A 21,681-nucleotide genomic window follows, 5' to 3' on the forward strand; every position below is an offset into this window, starting at 1 on the left:
CTTTTATTTTGATAAAACCAATTTATTGTTGTTGTTGTTGAAGCTTGTTGGGGTTCTAAATTCTAGCAAGTGGAGAATGAAAACCTATTAAAATGATGCTAATCTTTAAATCTAAAAGAAGCAGAAGCAAAATTCAAAGGCCAAAGCATCAACAATTGATTTTACTGCTACAGGTTGCTGAAAGTAACATTTAAGCCATTTTTGATGCTTTGACACTTAAGTCACAAAGGAACAACCTGGAAAAACTCATTTTCCAATTTGAGAGAGAGGGGTAAGGTGTCAAGGAGAGAGAAGATTTGCCAAAAATATCTTAACCTTCAGTTGCCGGTCAAAAGGATGGGTTCACCCGTGGACCCTTATAAATAAAGTCCATATTAGGGGCTCCCTTTTTTTAATGATAGAATCAAATTGAAGCCGTCACGAACCTATGTCAAAAAAGCAATTTTCAATATTCTCAACTCTCCTTGAAAAGTAAAATAAAACCCTTCCAAAACCAAACTTTCCAACCCTCAGGTTTTTCTTCTCGCTTTCTCTCTAAAAACCAAAACACACAACAAATTTAAAATTCAAGGGTTTACAATCTAAATTTCCTTCCATCATGGCTTCCAATTTGCAAAACGATTTTCTTCCTGCTGTTATGTATCTCTATAATCGATGATCATGATTATATCGTTATTGTGTTTTTGTTACCAATTCTTTACTATTGCTTCAACATTCGTAGTTTGATCTAATGAAGCACATACACTTCTCGGATTAGGTGTGTTGCGGTGTCCGACACGACATCCACATGTAATACCCTGAATTTTGTGATTTTTTCAAATTATTAGCGGCGTCGGTGTGTCAGTTTCAGTGTCGGTTTTTGCTTGAGTTATTACCTATATTTAAAAATTCGTAGTCACTAAACAACCAGAACAATTACCTGATTGAGCCTGAAAAGAGGTAAGGCTTAACAAACCATCACCTCAACAATTACCGAAACACGGTGGCATTGTAACAGAAACGGCTAGTTCGCCGGAGAAGGCAAACCACAAGACAGTAACTCGACCCAAAAGTGGTTTAGGAGAATTGATCAGATGTGTTGGTTTAGATAGGTTATTACATTACATAAGCATCCTCATTATGTGATTTTTACTTACATGGATAACACAAGGTCACTACTTTAGTCACCCATCCTTTAATTATGTGCTTTATTTACACTTTTTTTTTTTTTTTTTGTAGTAGATCATCAGCAGAGAACAAAAATTCCAAAGAAGAATCGTCGAAAAAAGAATAAAAGTTCCAAAAATAAATCATCCTCCACAGTTACTCCTGGACATTTTGATTTCTCAGCTCTGCTCAATGTAAGCTCTTCTCTCCGTTCTTGTGTTATTTGCATATGTGTGGTGTGTGCTGTATTTTTTGATAATCAAACTATGTTAATTGTTAATGAATGTGAGCCTGTTTGCTTGGACTATATGAGTATGTGCTTTTGTTTTTGTCCTGGTCATGCATCAGATTTGATTCATTTGCAATTTTGCAGCCAATGATCAGACAATACTTCTAGAAATGGGTTTTATGAAGACAAATTCTGAATGTTTTTCAGAGTGTCTTCACTGTTGGCAAAAAGTGTTCATTAAGATTGTATACTGTTTTCTTCAAAGCTTTACATACCATGATAGTGGAGTAAGCCTTTTGTAGTTCCTGCCAACTTGGATAAGATTTTGCAGATAGTATTGTTCTTATGGGCTTATGGCTGCTATCTTTGTAATAATCTTTTAAGGCATGTATACAACTGAGATTTATTGATAGTTTAAGTTAAGTGAAGCAAGCATTTGATGACTTTTGAACTCATCATATGGTTTGACCCAAGTCTTCCTCTTTTCATTTTTCACTCACTAGGGAATGTCATTTATTGGATGTACACTCTAAATTACTAATGTATATAATATTAGTATTTCATCACGGCGTCTTAAAATGTCAATGTGTCATAGGATCCAAATATCAGGAAACTGGCTGAACAGCTTCAGGAAACTTTGCATGAAGCACCACAGGATGATCTCCCAAATTCTCGTGATCCGAAGTATGCTTCAACCATGCTACAGATCAGAAAGAATCTTGATCTTAAAACCATGGTCAGGCGCCTGATTTGTGCTTTGATGCAGGTATTTTTTAAATTTCTTTGTTATGTTTGTAACACATCTGCTGGTTGTTAGATTAAAATGCATGTGCTGTCTATCACAGGACCCTTCATTGTCTTCCATGGTGGAAATTTATACCGATCCGTCCCTTGAAGGCCAGCGTAAACGTAGAACGGCACACTTGAACAAAGATCCATGTTTGAAACTTATTTTAGATGAGATAGAGAATGGTGGTCCTGCTGTAATGATGAGGTTTAAACACCACTTTTTTAAATTCTATTTTATTGTTTTGGCATTTCCATATTTCCACCATAAATTGGTAAATAATTTCTGAAGCGATTCTTTCCATACAGACTTCGATCGAGTGTAATGAATTCTCTTGCAATTGAAATTGAAACTCCAGGTTTCTGCATAAATTGTTTAAGGAATTTCAAAATGAATCACAGTCAAGTAAACTAGTTATTAGCTTTCCAATTGAAATTAGAATATCTACCACTTTAGCTTCTAGAGTATGTGTTTCCTCAAACGTCAAATTGCTTACATATCTCCTCTTGAGAAACATAAAATCCTTATTAGTTTGATCTGGCCTCTTCTATACCCCAACAATGCCTAAGTTTACTAAGGTCCTGTTTGAAAATGCCAATATAAATAGCATTTTCTTTTGACGTTTGCAATGCCATTCCTGTCATCATCTGTGATGATAATATCCGCATAAACCTCAATGCAAGTATCATAGTAATCTAGTACAAGTCCACTAGGTTGGTGCCTTGAAGAAATAAAATACCTGCTGCAGCTGTCTTTTTACCCTAAAATTTGAACACAGCGTTACTGAAATTTTGAAGCAAATTCTAGGAGATTTGGAACCATTAACAAACTTCAACTATATCACTAAATTTCACTCATCTATTCTATCACCGACCTTGTCCCCATATCGTGTTGCATGTTTTTTTTGTTCTTCCTTTTCTCCCCTACCACCCCTCATGTTGTGGTTGAATCTTCAATTTCCACGCACGCAACCTCTTGCTCCGCCATTCTTGCTTTGCTCAAGATAGATGTGTGGAAATATTTGAATCTTCTCGAATTTAAATTTGTGCCAGTTTGGGGATTAGGGTTTCATAACTTTTAAATTAGGGCTTTTTAGGCTGTGAGAGATTCTGAGAAATTAAGCGTGTTATGACGGAGTTAAACCCTAGACACTAATTGTTTGTCCTTTATTGTTAAGCTGGGTTTGAATTTTCCAATAGTTGTGTGTTTGTGCATGCTTCTTTTGTTTTCAAAGGCTGAGGGTCAATCATCCATCTTGAAGATGATTTCTCTTGTAAACTGCAACTTCATTCATTTGTAATCATTTAAATTCCTCTGTGTGAATTTTGATCTAAAATTCTAGATATAATGTGGTGACTTTGTGTTGACTGTTAGACATTATAGCACGAACCTAAGAATGTAGCTCTTGTCCCTTCATTCCATGTGATACATTAGTACTTCCAGTTTCTTTTTATTTTGGAGGATGTAGTGAGCTTTCCTCATAGTTGACTGTGTATTTGAGAGATTTTAGTTGATTCTCTAACATCATTAAACAACCGGTTGTTGTTGTTGTTGTTTTGATCATCATCATCATCGATTTTAATTTGTATAAACATTTTGTTCTTTCATACTAGTTGTGCTGTTGGAAATTGGAGGAACGGTGCCAGCAACCGAGTGTCTCCCCAATCATCATCAAATCTCAAATGCAAATAGGTAAATCAAATAATCTCATTTTAATATCAACCAATTATTAATACACTGTATTTTCTGCACTTGGTTGAATTAATTTATGTTAACCATGTACCACATCTATCTTTCACAATTTAGATTTTGACATTAGAACCATGTGAAGATGCAACTTTGTTTTTTCTTTATTGTTTTTATTAACATGCAAGCTCTTGAGTAATGATGCACATAGGCTATTATGTTTTGGTTGGGATTGTTTCTAAACTTGGGATATTGAGCCCATTTTGTTCATTATTATTTTAGTATCTTGATGACATCCTATAGTGATTTGTGATTTCATTCTGTCTTTTTTTTGTATGCTAGAGAGCATACTCGAAGAGCATTCTTTGATTGAATTCATGCTCAAACTCAATCAACTGGATCTTCTCTTTAGACGTTATCCTCGTGGGCCTGTTCCTTATTATTGGTACGGCTATGTGAGGGCTCAAACTCCGAGGGTTAGATCATCTTTAACTTCTACCCACGACCTACCTTACCAAGAAACCCAGGCAAGTTTTTTCTGCAAATGTTACCAAAGTTTATGGGACCTTTAGCAATGCTTTTGATTCAAGCATCACAATTATTGTTTCTTTCTGCATATTTTAAATCTTCGATATCAATTTCTAAACCGCTTTTAAATCTTCGATATCAATTTCTAAACCGCAGCGGGCTGGGAGAGAGGGGTTGCTTACTATCCTGACTAGAGTTATGGAGGAGACTCCTTCAGATCGATTCGCACAGGAGTTCATTCTAGTTCTTTTATGTATCATAGTCTTTGCAACGTGCATTGTTGAAGGCCTATTTGAATTCTTTAATATCAGCAGTGTACGAAGCTACAGAAATGGAATTTTGGGATCAATATTTTGAAGAGACGCAATGTTTGGAGGCTGAGTGAGATCAAATGGTATGTGCTTTAGAGACTCTTTCAGACTGTTTATGCTTGGCAAATCAGATTATTTTTACTCGTCCACCACTGTTCTAGAAGTTGAAATCATAGGTTTACTAGAAGCTATCAAAATTCAAAATGGCCATATCAAACGGATTGCAAAACTATATTTGATGCTCTTGCCGTCACCGACATTCCTCTCAATGAATTTGGTGATATTATATCTCATAGTATCGCAAGAGCTTCCCCAAATTTTTAACATTGTACCAGCTACTTTGTACCCATTGATTTTGAATGAAATAGCTTAACTTTGCCTTTGTCCAAAAAAAATATATATATAGTTATAAAAAAAATATATATATAGTTATCAAAATGAGTTTTAATATGTGTGCTAAACTATATTTCTTTTGCATTTTAGATGATTATTTAAATTCTATTAAGTTAATAAATTTAATATAATCGTACAGTGTTTTTTATCTTTAGGTAAAAAAACAAGGATTCTAAGTTAACAAGAAAGGGTCTGTTTGGGAAACCCCAAAAAAGAGCTTTTAGCTTATAGTTTATAAGCTCGTTTGACAAAAAAAGCTCTGTTTGGTAACACTTTTTCACCATGAGCTTATAGCTTATTTCACGAGCTTATAAGCTATTTTTCAGAAGCTATTCCAAGTAGCGTTTGAGCTTATAGCTTATAGCTTCTCACTTTTTCTTTCAATTTTACCCTTATTATTTCATTTAAATTGTATTTTTATCCATTATAATTTTTATAATAAGCTACGTAATAAAGACTACTATCCTTTTATTCCAATTTTTGTACATATATCAGCTGACCTTTTTTTTTTTTTTTTGAAAAAATATATATCTTCGTTTTTTTTTTTTTACGAAACAAAATATCATTATTCTATTAGTGTTACTTTTTTTTTTATTTTTTTGAGATAATTGTTATTTTCTTTATTCTCTGTTATTAGTATTACTCTATTAGTGCTACTTTTTTTTTTTTTTGAGGTAAATGTTATTTTCTTTATAAAGTGGAAACACTTAAATGATAATAAATATAAGATAAAATTTTAGTGAATAAAATTTAATTTAATTTATAATACATAGGATATATTAAATTAATAAATTTAAAGTATTTTTTTTAAAGAAAAATTAGTTTACAAAATTACAAATATTTAAATTAATGATATAATTTTTATTATGGATTAAGAATACTCTTTATGTCATTTTACATTTATGAGCTAGTTGAACCGCTATATTTACCAAACCCTTCAGTTAGCTTATCAGCTAAAAGCTATCAGCTAACTTATCAGCTAAAAGCTATCAGCTATCCGTTATTTTTACCAAACAGAGCCTTGGTGTGTGGTTCTAAAGCGTGAATACAAGGATTTCAACTTTTTTTTTTTCTAGTAAAAATAAAAGGCACGCATTTTGTAAAATGTATTCTACGGATCAGAAAGTACCAACAACGTCATAGAAGTAATTCTCATTAACGCAAAAGCTACTCTTACTATCTTTAAGTTTAAAAGTTATACGTGAGTTTGGAGCAAAATCGCATCAAAAAATAGTTAACCAAACACGTGAGTTTTGTTGTAAAACTGAACCAAACAAGAACTAATTCACAACATCACTCGTGTTCAACTTCATAAAAAATAATAAAAATAATATTAAAAACTTAAAACTGTCGTCTTTGGAACCAAAATGAGATACTTTAAAATAACCTCTCTACCGAAATTTCGTAAAATCAGTTTAAAAGATGAGTAAAAAGAGAAAAAATTGGATCAAAAATGGGATATGACGTCATGTTGACTAACGGAAAAACTGACGAAAGGGACAAATTGTAACTTTTAAAAATTTCAGGCGGAGGTTTTAACTTTTTTTCGAATTTGGAGGAATTTGCACAATTTTATAATTTCAAGAAATACAAGTGTGTCCTTAAGAAGCTTAACTATTAACTAAATTATTCCCTTAAAAAAAAACTAAATTATTATTTTTGGACAAAAACTCAATTTAGTTTACTTTACTAACATACTTTATCATCATTACCTAAAAATTAAAAATAAAATAATTTTGCAAGTAGTTTAGTTTATTTTACTAGAATATGTAAATTAATTTAAATATTAAAAGCAAAAATGCTAATACTAATAATTAAAAATAAAATAAATTGAATTCTCTATAAATTCACATGAATTTATTTTTGTCTATTGATAAAAATTAATAAAAAATTATTCCCTAATTAAATTACTTTTATTTTTGGATTTCTAAATAATATGTTAAATGAATCAATTTTCAAATATATCATTTTAGTGGCCTCGAGTTCATATTTCCCATTCAACAAGTAAAAATTTGGCTATTCGTGGCATTATCCCTTTAGAAGCGTGTTTGTGTGTGGTTGGTTGTGTAACACCCCGATATCCCAAAGCAATTAAATAATAAATATAACATCAGAGTTTAACATCAAATCGGGTATGTCACACTACTTTTTAAAATTTCTTAAATAGAATATAAAACTATTTAATAAACATCATTCATAAAACATCAATAATTTGCGGCGGAATATTCTTCAAACATTAAACATCAACATCCAACAATAAATCCTAGCACAAAGGCCGCAACATAAATATTCATCATTAATTGTTTCAAATAACAATAAAAGGCTCCACAACAGGTTTCCAAAATTTGATACATTAGGAATGAAAATAAATAAGTAATCCCATACCGTACGTATCAGAGCCCTAGACACTTGAGCCACCACCTACTACTCAGGATCATCTGCAAGTTACTCATATGAATGGCAACATTTCCAAGCAGAAGGGGTGAGATTCACAACAATAATAATAGATATAAAATTCATCAATTGAATCTAACACCCTAACATAGTAATAATTATTCAATATACAATATATATTTCATAATTAACAACATCAACAATAATGGTAATTACAACCAACAACAACGACTCATGCAACTACTAGACAACACCGCTAAGACTCCTCGACAATGCGACAGTGCACATGCATGTGGTACCAATTTACATGGCAGAAGCCCTCACTAAATATTGAATGGTTAAAGCATTCATCAAGGCATAAGCCCTCACGCTTTGAACAACAAGGTGTTCCAGGGCATGAGCCCTTCACCCATTTTCTATTCAATCAAAGAACAAACAGCTCAGATACTGGGCAACTCGCCTCGCGAGTGCATATGCTCGTCATGGCGAGCTCAGGCTGGCGAACAAGAAAAGGGGTGCTCTCGGGAGTTTTGACATTTTTCTCACTAAATCTTCATTTTAAAGCTCCCTATTCATCTTTTTAATCTAAAAATTATCTCAGTCCTCTCTAAAATCATTTAGGCACTCAAAACTAACCAATTAACACCTTATAACAACAATCTGAAAATCAAGGTTCTCACTCACTAACTCGCCATGGCGAGTGGTTCTGCTCGAGAGGCGAGCCATGAAGTTGCTCACGCGCGAGGCGAGACAGGGTTACTCGCGGGACGAGCGATGAACATCAGTACGGGCAGAATGCAGGTTTTTCCCAAAAATCTCATTTTCCTCAATTTCACTCCCCAAATTAGTTTACAGATGTAAAACTAAATGCTGTATGCAATCAAAACTTATTTCTAACATCAAACCAGTGATTCCTACACTCAATTCATCCAAAAACCAAAGGATTCAACATAAACCCAAAATCCCCAATTTCTACCATAAACCTGTTAAACCAAAATCATAATTAAAAATCTATACTACTGAAGCAAACCTCACCCTTACCTTAATTCAAATGAACAAATGCACAAAAATCTGGTTCACTTGGCTCTACTTGGCTCTTCTCCCTTTTTCTCCCAAAATTTGTCTGTTGTACGTGAAACTGCTTTCTGACTATTTCTTTTCCTACTCCCAATACTTAACTCCCCTTTATTTCATTTAACTCCCCCTTAATTCTATTAATTTCTAATTAAATCCCCAACCTCCAAAATAATAATAATTCTCACATATTCTAATTAATATTAAAATAAACCATATAATAAAATATAACACACCACATAATCAACAATAATTATTTAAAATCATATAAAAGACTCTAATAAATCATAAATAAATAAAATAACGACTAGGGCGTTACAGGTTGTGGGTATGTCGAGGACACTACCCATATGTTTCTGTCATGTCCAACTTTCAATGCTATTTGGCCGTTGGTGCGGGCGTGGCTTGGATTTGATGGAGCAGACTCAAGTTATTTTAGATCATTTCTTGCAATTTATTAATTATGCAGGTAGTTTGAAATCGCGACGATCCCTTTTTCATCTGATATGACTCTTGTGGAATGAACGAAATAATGGGTTATTCAAGAATCAACAAACCACTATTCCACGTATGTTAGATAAAGTAAAATCATATTCTCTATGGTGGTTGAAAGCGAGTAACACTACCTTTATTTTCAATACTCATTTGTCGTGGTCGAGCCCACTTATGTGTTTGGGTATCATCTAATTTTTATCTATTTTTGACAAACTTGTTGTACTTTTCGTAATTATTTTGGCACGCTTTGTGCTTATGCGATTGCATTTGTTAGTGTTAATATAATTTATTTTGGCTTATAAAAAATATATATAAAAAATTTTGGGGTAGGATTTTTACGGTCTATGTAATTAATTTGACAGTAAAAATATTTTTACATAGACCGTAAAAATATTTGATTATTTTATACGCAAAAATATTTTCCCGCTTTCTCAAGGCTTCAATCTCTGAAAATCTCAAACTTCAAAACCCCCAATTTCAACGCTCTCAATCTAAAACCTAATCGTCCAATTCACGAACGACAATCTCGCTCCTACTTCTCCGCCGTCCGCGCCGCCATGCCTCGACGGTGGGAACGGAAGAAACGCTTCATCTCAACCTGCTTCTCTCACGCTGTTCAAAAATCTCACGCCGTTCAAACATCTCACGCTTGCGTCAAAACTGCTTCGTCGTCACTTTGCAATTTTCTCTAGGTTTGTCGTGATTATATTCTGTTTCATTATCTAAATTTGGTTAATTCTAAATGTTGTTGTGCTTACACTCTTAGCGAATTATCACATTTGTCGTGATAGCACGAATCTTGCGCGCATATTTCCTATTTACTAAGCATGAACTCCGACACGAACACGACACGGACACGGTCACGTCCACAAATGTAAAAAGATAGACACCAATTTATTTAATTAAAATGTATGGACACTCCTCGGATTAGGGTTGTCGTGTCTGACACCGACCGACACGTATAATTACACTTAATTATGTAATTTTCTCTAATTTTTAGCGGTGTCGGCGTTGTCTTCGATGGTGCTAAACAGCGATACACAAGAAGATGCGAAAAGTGGGGTGGAAAAGTTTCAGGTCAAGATATTGGGAGATAGTAGTGCTCAGATCACGGAGGATGTCCTATCTAGTTCAAATGTTGGGATAACCGATTCCAAGTTATCTGGCTCTGCATCAAGTGCTAGTTTGACGAATGGGCATGCAGCTCCTATGTATTCAGCTGGTATCAGAAATGGCAATGAAACTTGGTTCGAAGTTGGACGATCCAAGACTTATACCCCAACTGCTGATGACATTGGTCACGTCCTTAAGTTTGAATATTCTGTAGTTGATGCAGTGACAAAATCACCTGTGGGACAAGCTAGCACTTTACAAACTAATAGGGTCATTCCTGCTCCTTCACCAATTCCTCGCCGAATTATACGTGTTGATGGGATGGGGCATTTAGACCTAGATAGGCGCATGACATCTTCAGGAACTTTTACTGCTCTGTCATACAATGTCTTGTCTGAGACATGTGCCTCAAATGATCTCTATAGCTACTGCCCTCCGTGGGCACTTTCTTGGCCATATCGCAGGCAAAATTTGTTACGGGAAATTGTTGATTATGCTGCAGACATAATTTGCCTTCAGGAGGTACATTAACATGTTCTTCGTTATGGTTTTGGTGGTTGAAAAACATGATTAATATATTGTTTCTTCAACTTTTTATGAGTTTGGTGTTATGTTAATATTTGAATTTATTTCACAATTGGTTACCCGTCTTTAAAGTGTTCAAATCTTGTTTGTTTTGATGCATGCTTGATTATGGAATTGGTTGTGTCAAAATACCTGCTACATGCAGCTTATTCTATTGTATTAAAACTTGGATTGCCACAGTTATAAATGATTAGGATACTCTTATGAATTTCATAAATAACAACGAACCATTTCTATAATTTCCATGCATGTGAATCTGTGTTGTCCGTTTTTTTTTTATCGGTTTGGATGGGGTGTGGGAGTTTAATTTAGAATTTTTATTTTCTGATGACCTATAAGTTCACAATACAATCCCTTGGGAACATATGAAAATATTAAGTAGAAGATAACAGTTCACCTTTTTTCCTCCAGGTTCAAAATGACCATTATGAGGAATTTTTTGCTCCTGAATTGGACAAACATGGCTATCACAGTCTTTTCAAGAGAAAAACAACCGAGGTTATTGCAATACTCTGGTCCCTTGTGGTCCTAAGTCTTCATATATATATATTTTTTATGTTAACCTGCTAATTGTGGGTTTACAGGTATCCAGTGGCACCACAATTGATGGTTGTGCGACATTTTTTCGCAGAGACAAATTTTCCCATGTGAAGAAATATGAGGTTGGGAATTGATTTTTTTTGTTTACAGTTACTTGAGTTCCATTTGTACAGACATTAGAATCATGTGTGGCTTGCATGCAGGTTGAGTTCAATAAGGCTGCACAGTCTTTAACCGAGGCCATGATTCCAACCGCTCAGAAGAAAGCTGCCTTGAATCGGCTAGTCAAGGTGGCTTATTTCCCCAAAGATTACATTTCAGTTCTGCTTTACTGGATAGTCCTCTGACTTTTGCTTACCAAAATTTCATTGTACTCTTAGGATAATGTTGCACTAATAGTGGTTCTAGAAACAAAAGTTAACAATCAACTAGTTGATAATCTTGGGAAAAGACAACTTCTTTGTGTGGTAAGCTCTTTTTTGTTGCTTTAATTTACAGTCGTTTTTGTTCGTCTTAATTGTCCATGATGTGTGTTACATAGATGGCATTTTATTTCCATTGCTTTTGTTTGTTGTTCCTCAGTACCAGATTGTAATTGCAACATTTGTTGAGTATTTGTCCCAAAAGGATAATCTAGTGCCACACTTCATGGATATTGACTATTATTAATTATCCATTTGTCAGTAAGAGTCGTCATTGTCAAATATCTGATAAAGATGTATACATAGGGAGAGATAGAGAGACCATCTTAGGTTGTCGAGGTGGTCTGGTACTCTGGTGTCTTATTTTGCTAATGGTTGTTAGTCATGTATAAAATCTTATAATTGTAGTGGCCTTAAGTTGCTTTTCTTTCCCATTTATTGGCTGTAAAGTCTCATAAAAGGGGCCATGTTAGATATTTGGTTTCAGAGATTCATTTTTAAACCACATGTCAATATTGCTTTTGTGGACTTAGGCAAATACACATGTTCATGTTCAGCAAGATTTAAAAGATGTCAAACTCTGGCAGGTAAGCTATTTTTTTGGTTTGTTTCATGCTTTACGGTTAGTTTTGAAAGTAGCAGCTACTAATTTTCTCCCCTCTCTTTAGGTGCATACTCTCTTAAAGGGGTTGGAAAAAATAGCTACAAGTGCGGACACTCCAATGTTGGTTTGTGGAGACTTCAATTCTGTTCCAGGAAGGTATGGTGAATTCTTTCTCAATTTAATTTTATTTTATTGTGCAAGGGTTATTTATTTGTTTACATAAAAGGTTATTCTGAACTTTGTTGCAGTGCTCCTCATGCACTTCTTGCAATGGGGAAGGTAGACCCGTCACATCCTGATTTAACAGTTGATCCGCTTAATATTTTACGCCCTCATAGCAAGTTGGTTCACCAATTGCCACTGGTAATATATTCATCAAAGTGCTTCTCTTAAAGATATGGTTTATTGATGATGCATGTTTACCCATTTTAGTTCTATATACTCTTTCCAATCTTTTGCCTTATTTAATTTATTATTGGTTGTATGTGACTTCAAATTTTAGGTCAGCGCATACTCGTCTTTTGCAAGAACAGCAGGTCTTGCATTCGAGCAGCATAAAAGGAGACTGGATGGCGGAACAAACGAACCTTTGTTCACAAGCGTTACTGGAGATTTTGTAGGCACTCTAGACTACATATTTTACACAGGTGAATGTCTTGCCATGTTGCATTTTTGTTATAAATTTGACTTTGTCATATTTTTATGAAGTTGTACGGGTTTTGGTTTCAGCGGATTCATTAGTTGTGGAGTCATTATTGGAGTTATTGGATGAAGAGAGTTTGAGGAAGGACACTGCACTTCCTTCACCTGGATGGTCCTCGGATCATATAGCACTCCTAGCCGAGTTCCGCTGCTGCAAAAATAAGTCTAAGTCTAGGCATTGATACTTTAAGGTAGGTACAATTCTTACCCTTCCCTTCCATATTTGTATTTTTGCTTGATTTGTATTGATGTTGTTAAGATTTTTTGTTTAAGAATATTGTATTAATATTTAGAAAAATTATTGGCTGAAGCCATTTTATTTCTTTTGTTATGGACATATTGATGGCTTAATGCTTAGATGCTGCTGGAATTTATAGTTGGAAATTCTCTCATGTTGAAGTTATCAGTTTCATATTCTTTGAACATTTTGTTTTGTAGTTGCTCGTATAAACTCTAAAAGGCTGGGTAACTAAGTGTTTATTATCTGACAAAGGATGAGCTTGATTAGGTTGTCACTTAGAGTGTGAGATTAGGATGTAATGGATGAAAATAATGACATGGTGGAATTGGAAGTGCTTAAAGCCTGCCTTATAATTTTGATATACGACTAGCTTTGTATAGACATAAAAACTCAGTACCAGCTATCTCCACTGTGTTAAGATTTTATAAAATTTTATGACACGAAAACTTTTTAAACTAGTGCTAAACTTTATTATAACACATGCCTGGTAATAATTTTAAACCAGTACCTAAACAATCTAAAAGTAAAACTGAAGTCCTGTAAATTTCTGACAATACTCATACATTATAGTAAAATTACATGGTCCTAATTATATTTCAACCAATGCATCTGTTTCACCCATATAGAACTGTGGTTTATGTGATTTGTTGGAATACTGGATTTGCTGTTGTATTCGCCTGCCTTTGAAAAATTTCCCTTCCTTCTTTATGAATCTAATGAAATGAAGTAGGGCCTACTATTTGGTATATCCCGTCTTTTCTGACATTATTCACTCGTGTGCTGGTTAAAACTTAACTATGTGAATCTCAATATGATTATAAAAGAATGTTCAAGTTTATATTTCACCGACTTATAACTCCAATCCCACATCAGTTTCTTGTTCTGTGCCAGGATAGTTTAATTCGTTATTGTTATTGATAATAGTAATTCAATCTTTGTTTTGTAGTTCAGATCCAGTCCAGAGACACATAAAGAAAAAGGCTGAAAGAAGCATTTGGCCAGAAGTTATTGTAAGAATGGTGGATCGTGCATGTATTTTCCAGGTATCTCCACGCGGGATCCTTGCAGTGATCTGCTTTGTATCATGTTACCTTACTCATAGAAAAATTACGGTGATCATGCCTTATTACTTCTTCTTTGTCCCTTTTCCCTCCCAACCTTCGCTTCAAATCTTTTTCCCTTTGTAAAGGCAAAAATTTCTTCAAAGATGCCTTACTGGCTCTAATACATCCTAGTGAACAAACCATGTTTTTTCCAATTTAGTGGCGGCTGAGCCCATGTTTTTTCTTTTACTTGTCTTACAAGTAAAAGAAAAAATCTTGACCCATCTTTTGGGAAAACACAAAAGTATCCCCACAGTGAAATCGAATGGGGATGAGAAATCGAATCTCATCCCCATCCCCTTTTCCGATGGATTTGAGTATCCCCACAGTGAATAATATATATTTTTAGATATAAATAAAGGTATTTTTTTAGTCTCGAGCGCAATATTTTGATGTATTATTCAACAAAGAGATGACAACGATCGATGGTTGTGGTGATTGAGAAGACTGAGACTCAGACTGTGTTAGTGAAATGATTTATAGTTTGAGTTTCTATTTATATAAAAAGGGTAGTAAATTGATTTGTACATTCGGGACGAGTTTGAGTATGAGTTCGGGATGGATACCTATACCCAAACCTCGTCAAAGCAGGGGAAAACCCGTCAAATTGAATTTGGTTTCGTCGGGTACCCACTGATATGAGTTTTGTTGCCATAGCTAACCGTGACAAGAAGAAACTTTTGAATAAGGTCCATTTCTGCAGCCTAGATGGTGCTAGATGGTTGTGAGTAACAAAATCACATCGTTACACAACTCTTGGAAAACACGTTTATTGGTGACATTGATGCTTCAAATTATGAAGTTTTAGAACCCTAAAACTGAGAAATTCGGGGGAAACAATTTTGGCTGTTGACAACCCAAATCTAATTTTGGCTCACGATTGTAGCAATGTGTCATCAAAGTATTTTGTTTTATCATAACCACATGGACTTGGTTAATGAACCTTTTAGCTACTATGATTATTAAAAAATATGGTAGTAATTTATTAGATTGTTGATGGTTGGTGAAACTATAAGATTTAACAAGTTGTCATGAGATTAAGATTGATTAATTAATTCACTAATGTCTTTCTTTGATTGATTATAAACTCTTTCTGTCCCAATTATACCTTCACATGTCACTCCTCATAGATCTCAATTTCACTCTTATCTTTGATGTCTCGCTCAATTAGCTAAAAGATAAGCATTATGTTTTGACAGTGTGTGTGTGATTGTAAATCTAATTCGATGTCTTACAACCAACATCTACAAATGTCCTTACCCATATGTCCCTTACATGGGATGTCTATGTCTACCACGCTCCAAGTCAAAAGATCAATATCAATTGAATGTCGGAGAAGCATTAAGAGCACAATGTTGCATCACAACACAGAGAAATTGCTACGAATGTTAGGATAGAGGATAAATGAGACGTTAGTTAGTGACATTTAGGGTGGTTAGTTGATTTGTTAGAGGTAGTTAGATTATATAATAAATAGGAGAACACGATTGTAGAAGGATGTCATTCTTGTATGTAAACGTTGAGTAAATAGAGCAGTCAGCAGAAGGGAAACGCCTGTTGGAAAGTACCTTTTTTATCTCAGTCTTTGAATAAAATTGTGTTTTTGTTATCCATTTATTTCCTTCAATTTGCCAATTCTTTAGTGTTCCAAAGGCCATCTACGCGGGGATCCTTCCCTTATTTAGCACCATGGTTAATAGGCACACTCATTGTGACATCAATAAATAAATATGATGTTTATAAAGATGGATGCTTTTATAGGCACTCTCTCTCTCTCCTGTTACTCATGGATCCTACATGTATAATTAATTATATTTTTTCTCTATATTCAAATATTGTATTATTTTAATATTAAAAAATAAATTATATAATAGTTGCATATAATAGTTAAATTATATAATAATTGCAAATAATAGTTTCTTGAATTATTAATAAAAATAATAATAAATATTGTTTTTTTATATTTATAACTAAATTACTTCAATATTTTAAGATGCTGGGTTGGAGAGATTGAATGCTTATTCGGTATTAATTATAAAACGAATGACGTGTACAATTGAAACCCGTTTAAGCACCCAAATTGGGTGCTGCATTGTGGATGGTCTAACATAAAACATGTATCCAATTAATCTTTTTTACATCAATAGTTATGTAGTTGCGAAGTAAACAAATCAGTCTGCATTAGGTAAACCGTTTTGAGTTTGACGATGCAACTTTTACCTCGGACTTGCAGATTTTTAGTGTTCGGAAATTTAATGCACCTCGCATTCTAGTAGATGGAAAAAGTTTTCTAGCTGAGGACAACAATTGGTTATTGCTTCAATTCTTAAGGACGTTCTTGGATATATGTTACCTTATCTTTAATAAGTATGAGATGTGTGTCTTCAACATTTCTTGCAAATTCAAGGTTAATCTCCTTTACATCGCTGGCTATAAGAAGAAGTAATCAAGTTCCAAACCAAAACACCATTTACCACACACAAGGATCTGACTCCTCTAAACTAAACAAATCACTTTTTCGAAGAAGGCTGAGGGTATTTTTGGATTGACTTTTGGGAGTCAAGTGATCATGAAGAGTTAAAATTGATTTGGTCAGTCATATTTGGAGTTTCTCGATTAGATTGCTTTTATCTTTAGAATTGATAATTTGAAGTTACGATTTATAGCTTTTGCGTGCAAACATGACTTTTACATTAAAATTGTTATGCTCACTTTCATGTGAATGGATCTAAACTTAAGCAATTTTACATTAAACTCACTTTTATCAAAACTCATTTTTACAATTAAAACAAAATAAATTTTTGCCACCATAGAACTCCAGTATGCTCTATTTTACTTTTGGAGGATGCAAAATTAATTCAAGAATTGTATAATTGATTTTGATATATTTGAGTGTTTTCGAGTAGAATTTACCTTGATTCAGAATTGAATCTAAATTAAAGTTGTTAAGACATATTATGATTCTCCATTTATTGTACTTATATTGTAATTATACTAGGAGTAATTAGTATTTTTGTATAATTAAATTTTATATTTCTTTGTCTCCAAATCCTATAATATAAATAGGACCATCTACTTGTACTTGAGACACACATTGAATATAGAGATATTTATCGTATCTTTCTGAGTTTCTACATGGTAGAGCTTAGGTTTCTTTTTCTTTTTTTCGAGTAAACGATTTTTTTTTTTTTTTATTCAGTTGGTTTGTTGCTTGCTTTTCCAATTATTCTATATGTTTTGGCTAGATAAATGAGTTCCTAACAATGGATCACTTATGTCTATAGGTAACCAGACCTACATGGATATAACTCTATCGGTAAGGGATGTTCTTAGTCCTTCTGGAGATTGGAACATTGATTTTCTCATAAATAACTTGCCAGCTGACACTGTTAATCAAATTCTTGCGCTTCCAATCCCTAATGATGATGATGGTCCAGACTCTATTGGGTGGGGTGGAACCAATACCCACCATTTCACAGTTCAAAGTGCTTATTCTTTGCAACATCAGGATTGCCCGATTTTGGAAGGTGACTGGAAAAGTATTTGGAAGTGGCATGACCCACATCGCATCCAAACCTTTATTTGGTTGGCTACGCACGAGCGTATTCTTACAAATTTCAAAAGGAGTAAATGGGGTGGTGGAATCTCTCCTACTTGTCCGTGTTGTGGAAATGAAGATGAAATTGTTCTTCATGTGCTTCGCGATTGCATCCACGCTACCCAAGTATGGCTTTACATCGTTCCATATGATTTTATAACTAATTTCTTTTCTTTCGATTGCAGGGATTGGTTCTTCAATAACCTCATCAAGAAAGACATTGGGACGAACAGTTTAAGTTGGAAGACAACTTTCATGACGACATGTTGGTACTTGTGGAAGTGGAGGAATGAAATTATTTTTGAAGCTGATTTTATTAGGCCGAACAACCCAATTTCTTTAATTTGAAGATTTGTCCAAAATATTGAAGATTGTAACCTGAAGCATGTTCATATTGGTCGAAAGTTGAAGGAAATCATCTATATAGGTTGGAAGCGGCCTCGAGGTCAAAAGAATCCTTTTTGTTCAATTAGCTTCTTAATTCTGTTTTCTTTTTGGCTTTGCCCTCTCTTGTACCAAAAAAAAACACGTAGAACATATCTTAACACCATCAGCATCACCTATTCAATTTGTGACATCATCAACCCAATTCTACAAAATTCCCCTGAAGTGTTAGTCTCGTGAATTGCAACAATTTTTTTCATTCTTTATTAATGGAAAAATTCGTTGTTGTTTCTACGACCGAATTTTGTGGTTATTGCCGTAAGCATGGGCATTCTTTTTCTTATTAATGGAAAAATTCATCATTAACGTCATTTATTACCTTATTCCTTTACCATCGTGTCTCTTTAACGATATTATGTTTAGGAAAGAAGGGTCATATTTCTTCAAATTGTTGCCAATATTGTAAGACAGTCGGACACTTGATTCAAAATTGTCCCACCAGTCCTCTACGATCATATGAGCATAGAAATCAACGGCGTCACAACTCCTCAGGGTCGTATTTACCATTGCTGCTGCAAATGAAACTAATGAGCATAGAAGGCAATCGTCCAATTTTCTGTGTTACATAATACACGTTAAAATTGGTATTGGTTAATTACACCATTCACATCAAACTCAAGGTGATAAGTCTCATATCTAATCTTGATGGAATTGAGAAACTTGTCGATGTCTGTATAAGCATCCAGATCCAATGATGCTGCATATATATGAAAATAATCTATAAGTAAGTCACAAAGCAATGGTGCAAATAAAAAATACTATAATTTAAGACAACAAACTCTTCAATGTATCCAAAGCAAGAACTCTAACAACGTTATTGGTTGTCATAATATGAATGATGCATTAGGGAAGAAAATCTAAAATGGTGTGTAATGTACCTTGAGTGGATTTGGATTCTGTATATTTAGATGCAATGAACTACACTGATGCAAGGCGTGGAATTGGTAGAGTAATATGTCTTGAATGCTAATCTAATTGGTGGAATTAGAATGGGTATGAATGTGGAGGTGTATTTTGTAACGTGCAATGCATTTTGTGATGACCACCATGCATGCTTTTAATTCCTGGGAATTAGACCCGTGTAGAGTGACTTTTCTTTCCTTGTTTTTGACTGAAAACCAATAAGATTACTAACAACTAGGTATTTAACCCGTGTATTGCACGGGTTTATTAAACTGTGGTTAAAAGTATTTTTACATGTGTGAAAGTTATTGGAAAAATTGAAAAATATGTGTATAGCATTATCTTGTCTTATAATTGAAAAAAAAAAACTTATCTTTATGAAAAGACATTTAAATGGATCAAAACACAATTTTCTGAATTCTCCAAACAATCGAATTATTAAAATAAAATTTTGTTATCTCATAATGAGCGTAAAATAACTAAAACCATATTTAAACCAGTTTAACATAAACTTCAATTCATTAATTCAAACTATTACCTAAATTTAACATAAAAACAATTAAAATATAACTTCAATAAATAGGAGAATCGTTTTTTGACCAAACCTTGATCCATCACATTCGATCATAGAATTAGTCCCAGTTAACGACGGTAGCATACATCCTATTAGGAGGATTTTAGGCCCTTTTCAAGAACAAAATCGTACCATCCTCTCCCTATGTACTTCTGATGCATGCTTTTTGGCGCAGTGTGAACATCACAATGATAAGATTTACCAATTTCTTCGTCAAAAAGGAGAATTTTAGATTGATTGATATACAAAACATTCTCAGCAACACCTCGAGGAAAATGCTACAATAGATTTGTCAAAATATCATACAAATTATAATTAATTAACAACAACTTAACAACATAAAACTACAAAAAAAAAAATGCTTCGTAAATGGCACTAACCAAAACATTGTTTCCATTCAAAGTAGAAGCAGTACAATATATTTCCAATAATGAACATCGACATTTTGAACATTCCCTAATTCAGGACCATTGACTTCAACTCCAGTCTCATTCATTTTTCCTTAAATCCAAATGATATATAACATAAAGACATAAATCATATTTACTGCCATTAAAAAATAAAATAGGGACCAACAAAAAAGTTATGCGAAAACCCATGACATTTTTGTACTTATCTATACTTTAAGAAAATTTTACTTTGGTATTTCTTTTTACAAAGCTTTTTATTCTCAAATTCTAGAACGTAAAAAAGTAAAATTTGATAATATCTAATTATAATTCATATTTTTTTCTTTCGAAAATCGGAAAATATATTAAAATAAAGGGAAAATGAAAAAAGTGTATAAGTCAATATAAACCAAACGCAAAAAATAAGAATAGACTCTTGTGATTGAACCCTTTGCTTTTTGACAAATATGTGAATTCAAATCTGAAAAGGAACTGAACAAAAGTCTTCAGAATGAATATTGCATAATTTGAATTGCACATGCACATTAGTTGTCATGCTTCATAATTTTTGGTAGAACGTCTCATTCATATATAGCAGTAGGACAATGTAACGGTTCTAGCCTTCTTTTGTTTACTTGATCTCTAATATAATGATTCATTTGTTATGCCTTTTTGATATGTTTCCTTCCACATGTTTTGTGAACTCTTATCTCATAACAATGTTAAATAAAAAATAATAATGAAAAAATACTTTAATTTCAATGAAAAAAATACAACCACCATTTCATATATGAAGTGCCCTTCCTTAAAAAAAATATATGAAGTATCCTTTCAACAAAACTCTCCCTTTATCCAAAGCCTATGTCAGTGAAATCAAAGAAAAAATATCCATTAGAGAATACAAAAAATTATAGAAATAGAAACACACACACAAACGAAGCTTGAAGAAAAAATCAAAATAATAAAAAAATGAAATGGAAGAAGAAATGAAAAGGATGACATAAGAAACATAAAAATGAGGAGCTTTATAGTAAACTTGTGTGCAAGAGGATTGATTAAGAATATGAATAATTTAAAATGTAACCGTTTAATATTAATAAAATGGATTATAATTCATTCATTGTGCAACTTGCATGAAATGAAGTAAATGAAGTGTTTTTGCAACAGATGAAAAATGAAAGATAGATAGTAAAGAATGACCAGTAAAGAATCAAGAACAAAAGAGAGCCATATAACATAAGTATGAGAGATTAGTTACAAAAGGGAGACGCTGGTGAAGTGACACATAAACAAAATGTAATTTAAATTACATATTTTTCAGTCAAGCCTACATGCTTAATTTTATTTTAATTTTTTTTTTAGGGATAATTTTATTTTAATTAATAAGTAGTGTTGGTAACCATGAATATAGTGTAGTTAG

At 33.4% G+C, this 21,681-nt stretch overlaps 1 protein-coding gene and 1 long non-coding RNA gene across 10 annotated transcripts; both read left to right on the forward strand.

Annotated features, from left to right (window-relative positions):
- The first annotated feature begins 428 nt into the window (after positions 1 to 428).
- Positions 429 to 4,370, forward strand: LOC25483578 (uncharacterized). Of its 2 annotated transcripts, none has more exons than XR_005642212.1 (6): positions 429 to 1,091; positions 1,219 to 1,340; positions 1,971 to 2,141; positions 2,221 to 2,369; positions 3,776 to 3,854; positions 4,191 to 4,370. It is a non-coding gene; the product is annotated as an uncharacterized lncRNA (long non-coding RNA). The 2 variants fall into 2 exon arrangements; XR_005642211.1 differs by having other exon boundaries at positions 430 to 1,091; positions 1,222 to 1,340.
- Positions 4,371 to 4,457: 87 nt separating this feature from the next.
- On the forward strand, positions 4,458 to 18,667 carry LOC25483579 (carbon catabolite repressor protein 4 homolog 2). Of its 8 annotated transcripts, none has more exons than XR_005642205.1 (13): positions 4,485 to 4,770; positions 10,044 to 10,678; positions 11,153 to 11,239; positions 11,326 to 11,403; positions 11,485 to 11,571; positions 11,662 to 11,748; positions 12,237 to 12,290; positions 12,372 to 12,463; positions 12,556 to 12,670; positions 12,810 to 12,954; positions 13,037 to 13,200; positions 14,197 to 14,293; positions 17,638 to 18,667. XR_005642205.1 is itself a non-coding variant. In XM_039826874.1 (12 exons), exons 2-11 carry the CDS (start codon positions 10,064 to 10,066, stop codon positions 13,189 to 13,191), a joined length of 1,515 nt encoding a protein of 504 aa, XP_039682808.1. In that variant the 5' UTR covers positions 4,486 to 4,770; positions 10,044 to 10,063; the 3' UTR covers positions 13,192 to 13,200; positions 14,197 to 14,493. The 8 variants fall into 8 exon arrangements, 4 of the variants coding, with proteins under 4 accessions (XP_039682817.1, XP_039682808.1, XP_039682804.1 ...); XR_005642206.1 differs by lacking the exon at positions 17,638 to 18,667 and adding an exon at positions 16,587 to 16,708; XR_005642203.1 differs by having other exon boundaries at positions 4,487 to 4,770; positions 14,202 to 14,293.
- Positions 18,668 to 21,681: the final 3,014 nt, after the last annotated feature.

The sequence above is a fragment of the Medicago truncatula genome, chromosome 1, assembly GCF_003473485.1.
Source record: "Medicago truncatula cultivar Jemalong A17 chromosome 1, MtrunA17r5.0-ANR, whole genome shotgun sequence".
Taxonomy (NCBI): Eukaryota; Viridiplantae; Streptophyta; class Magnoliopsida; order Fabales; family Fabaceae; genus Medicago; species Medicago truncatula.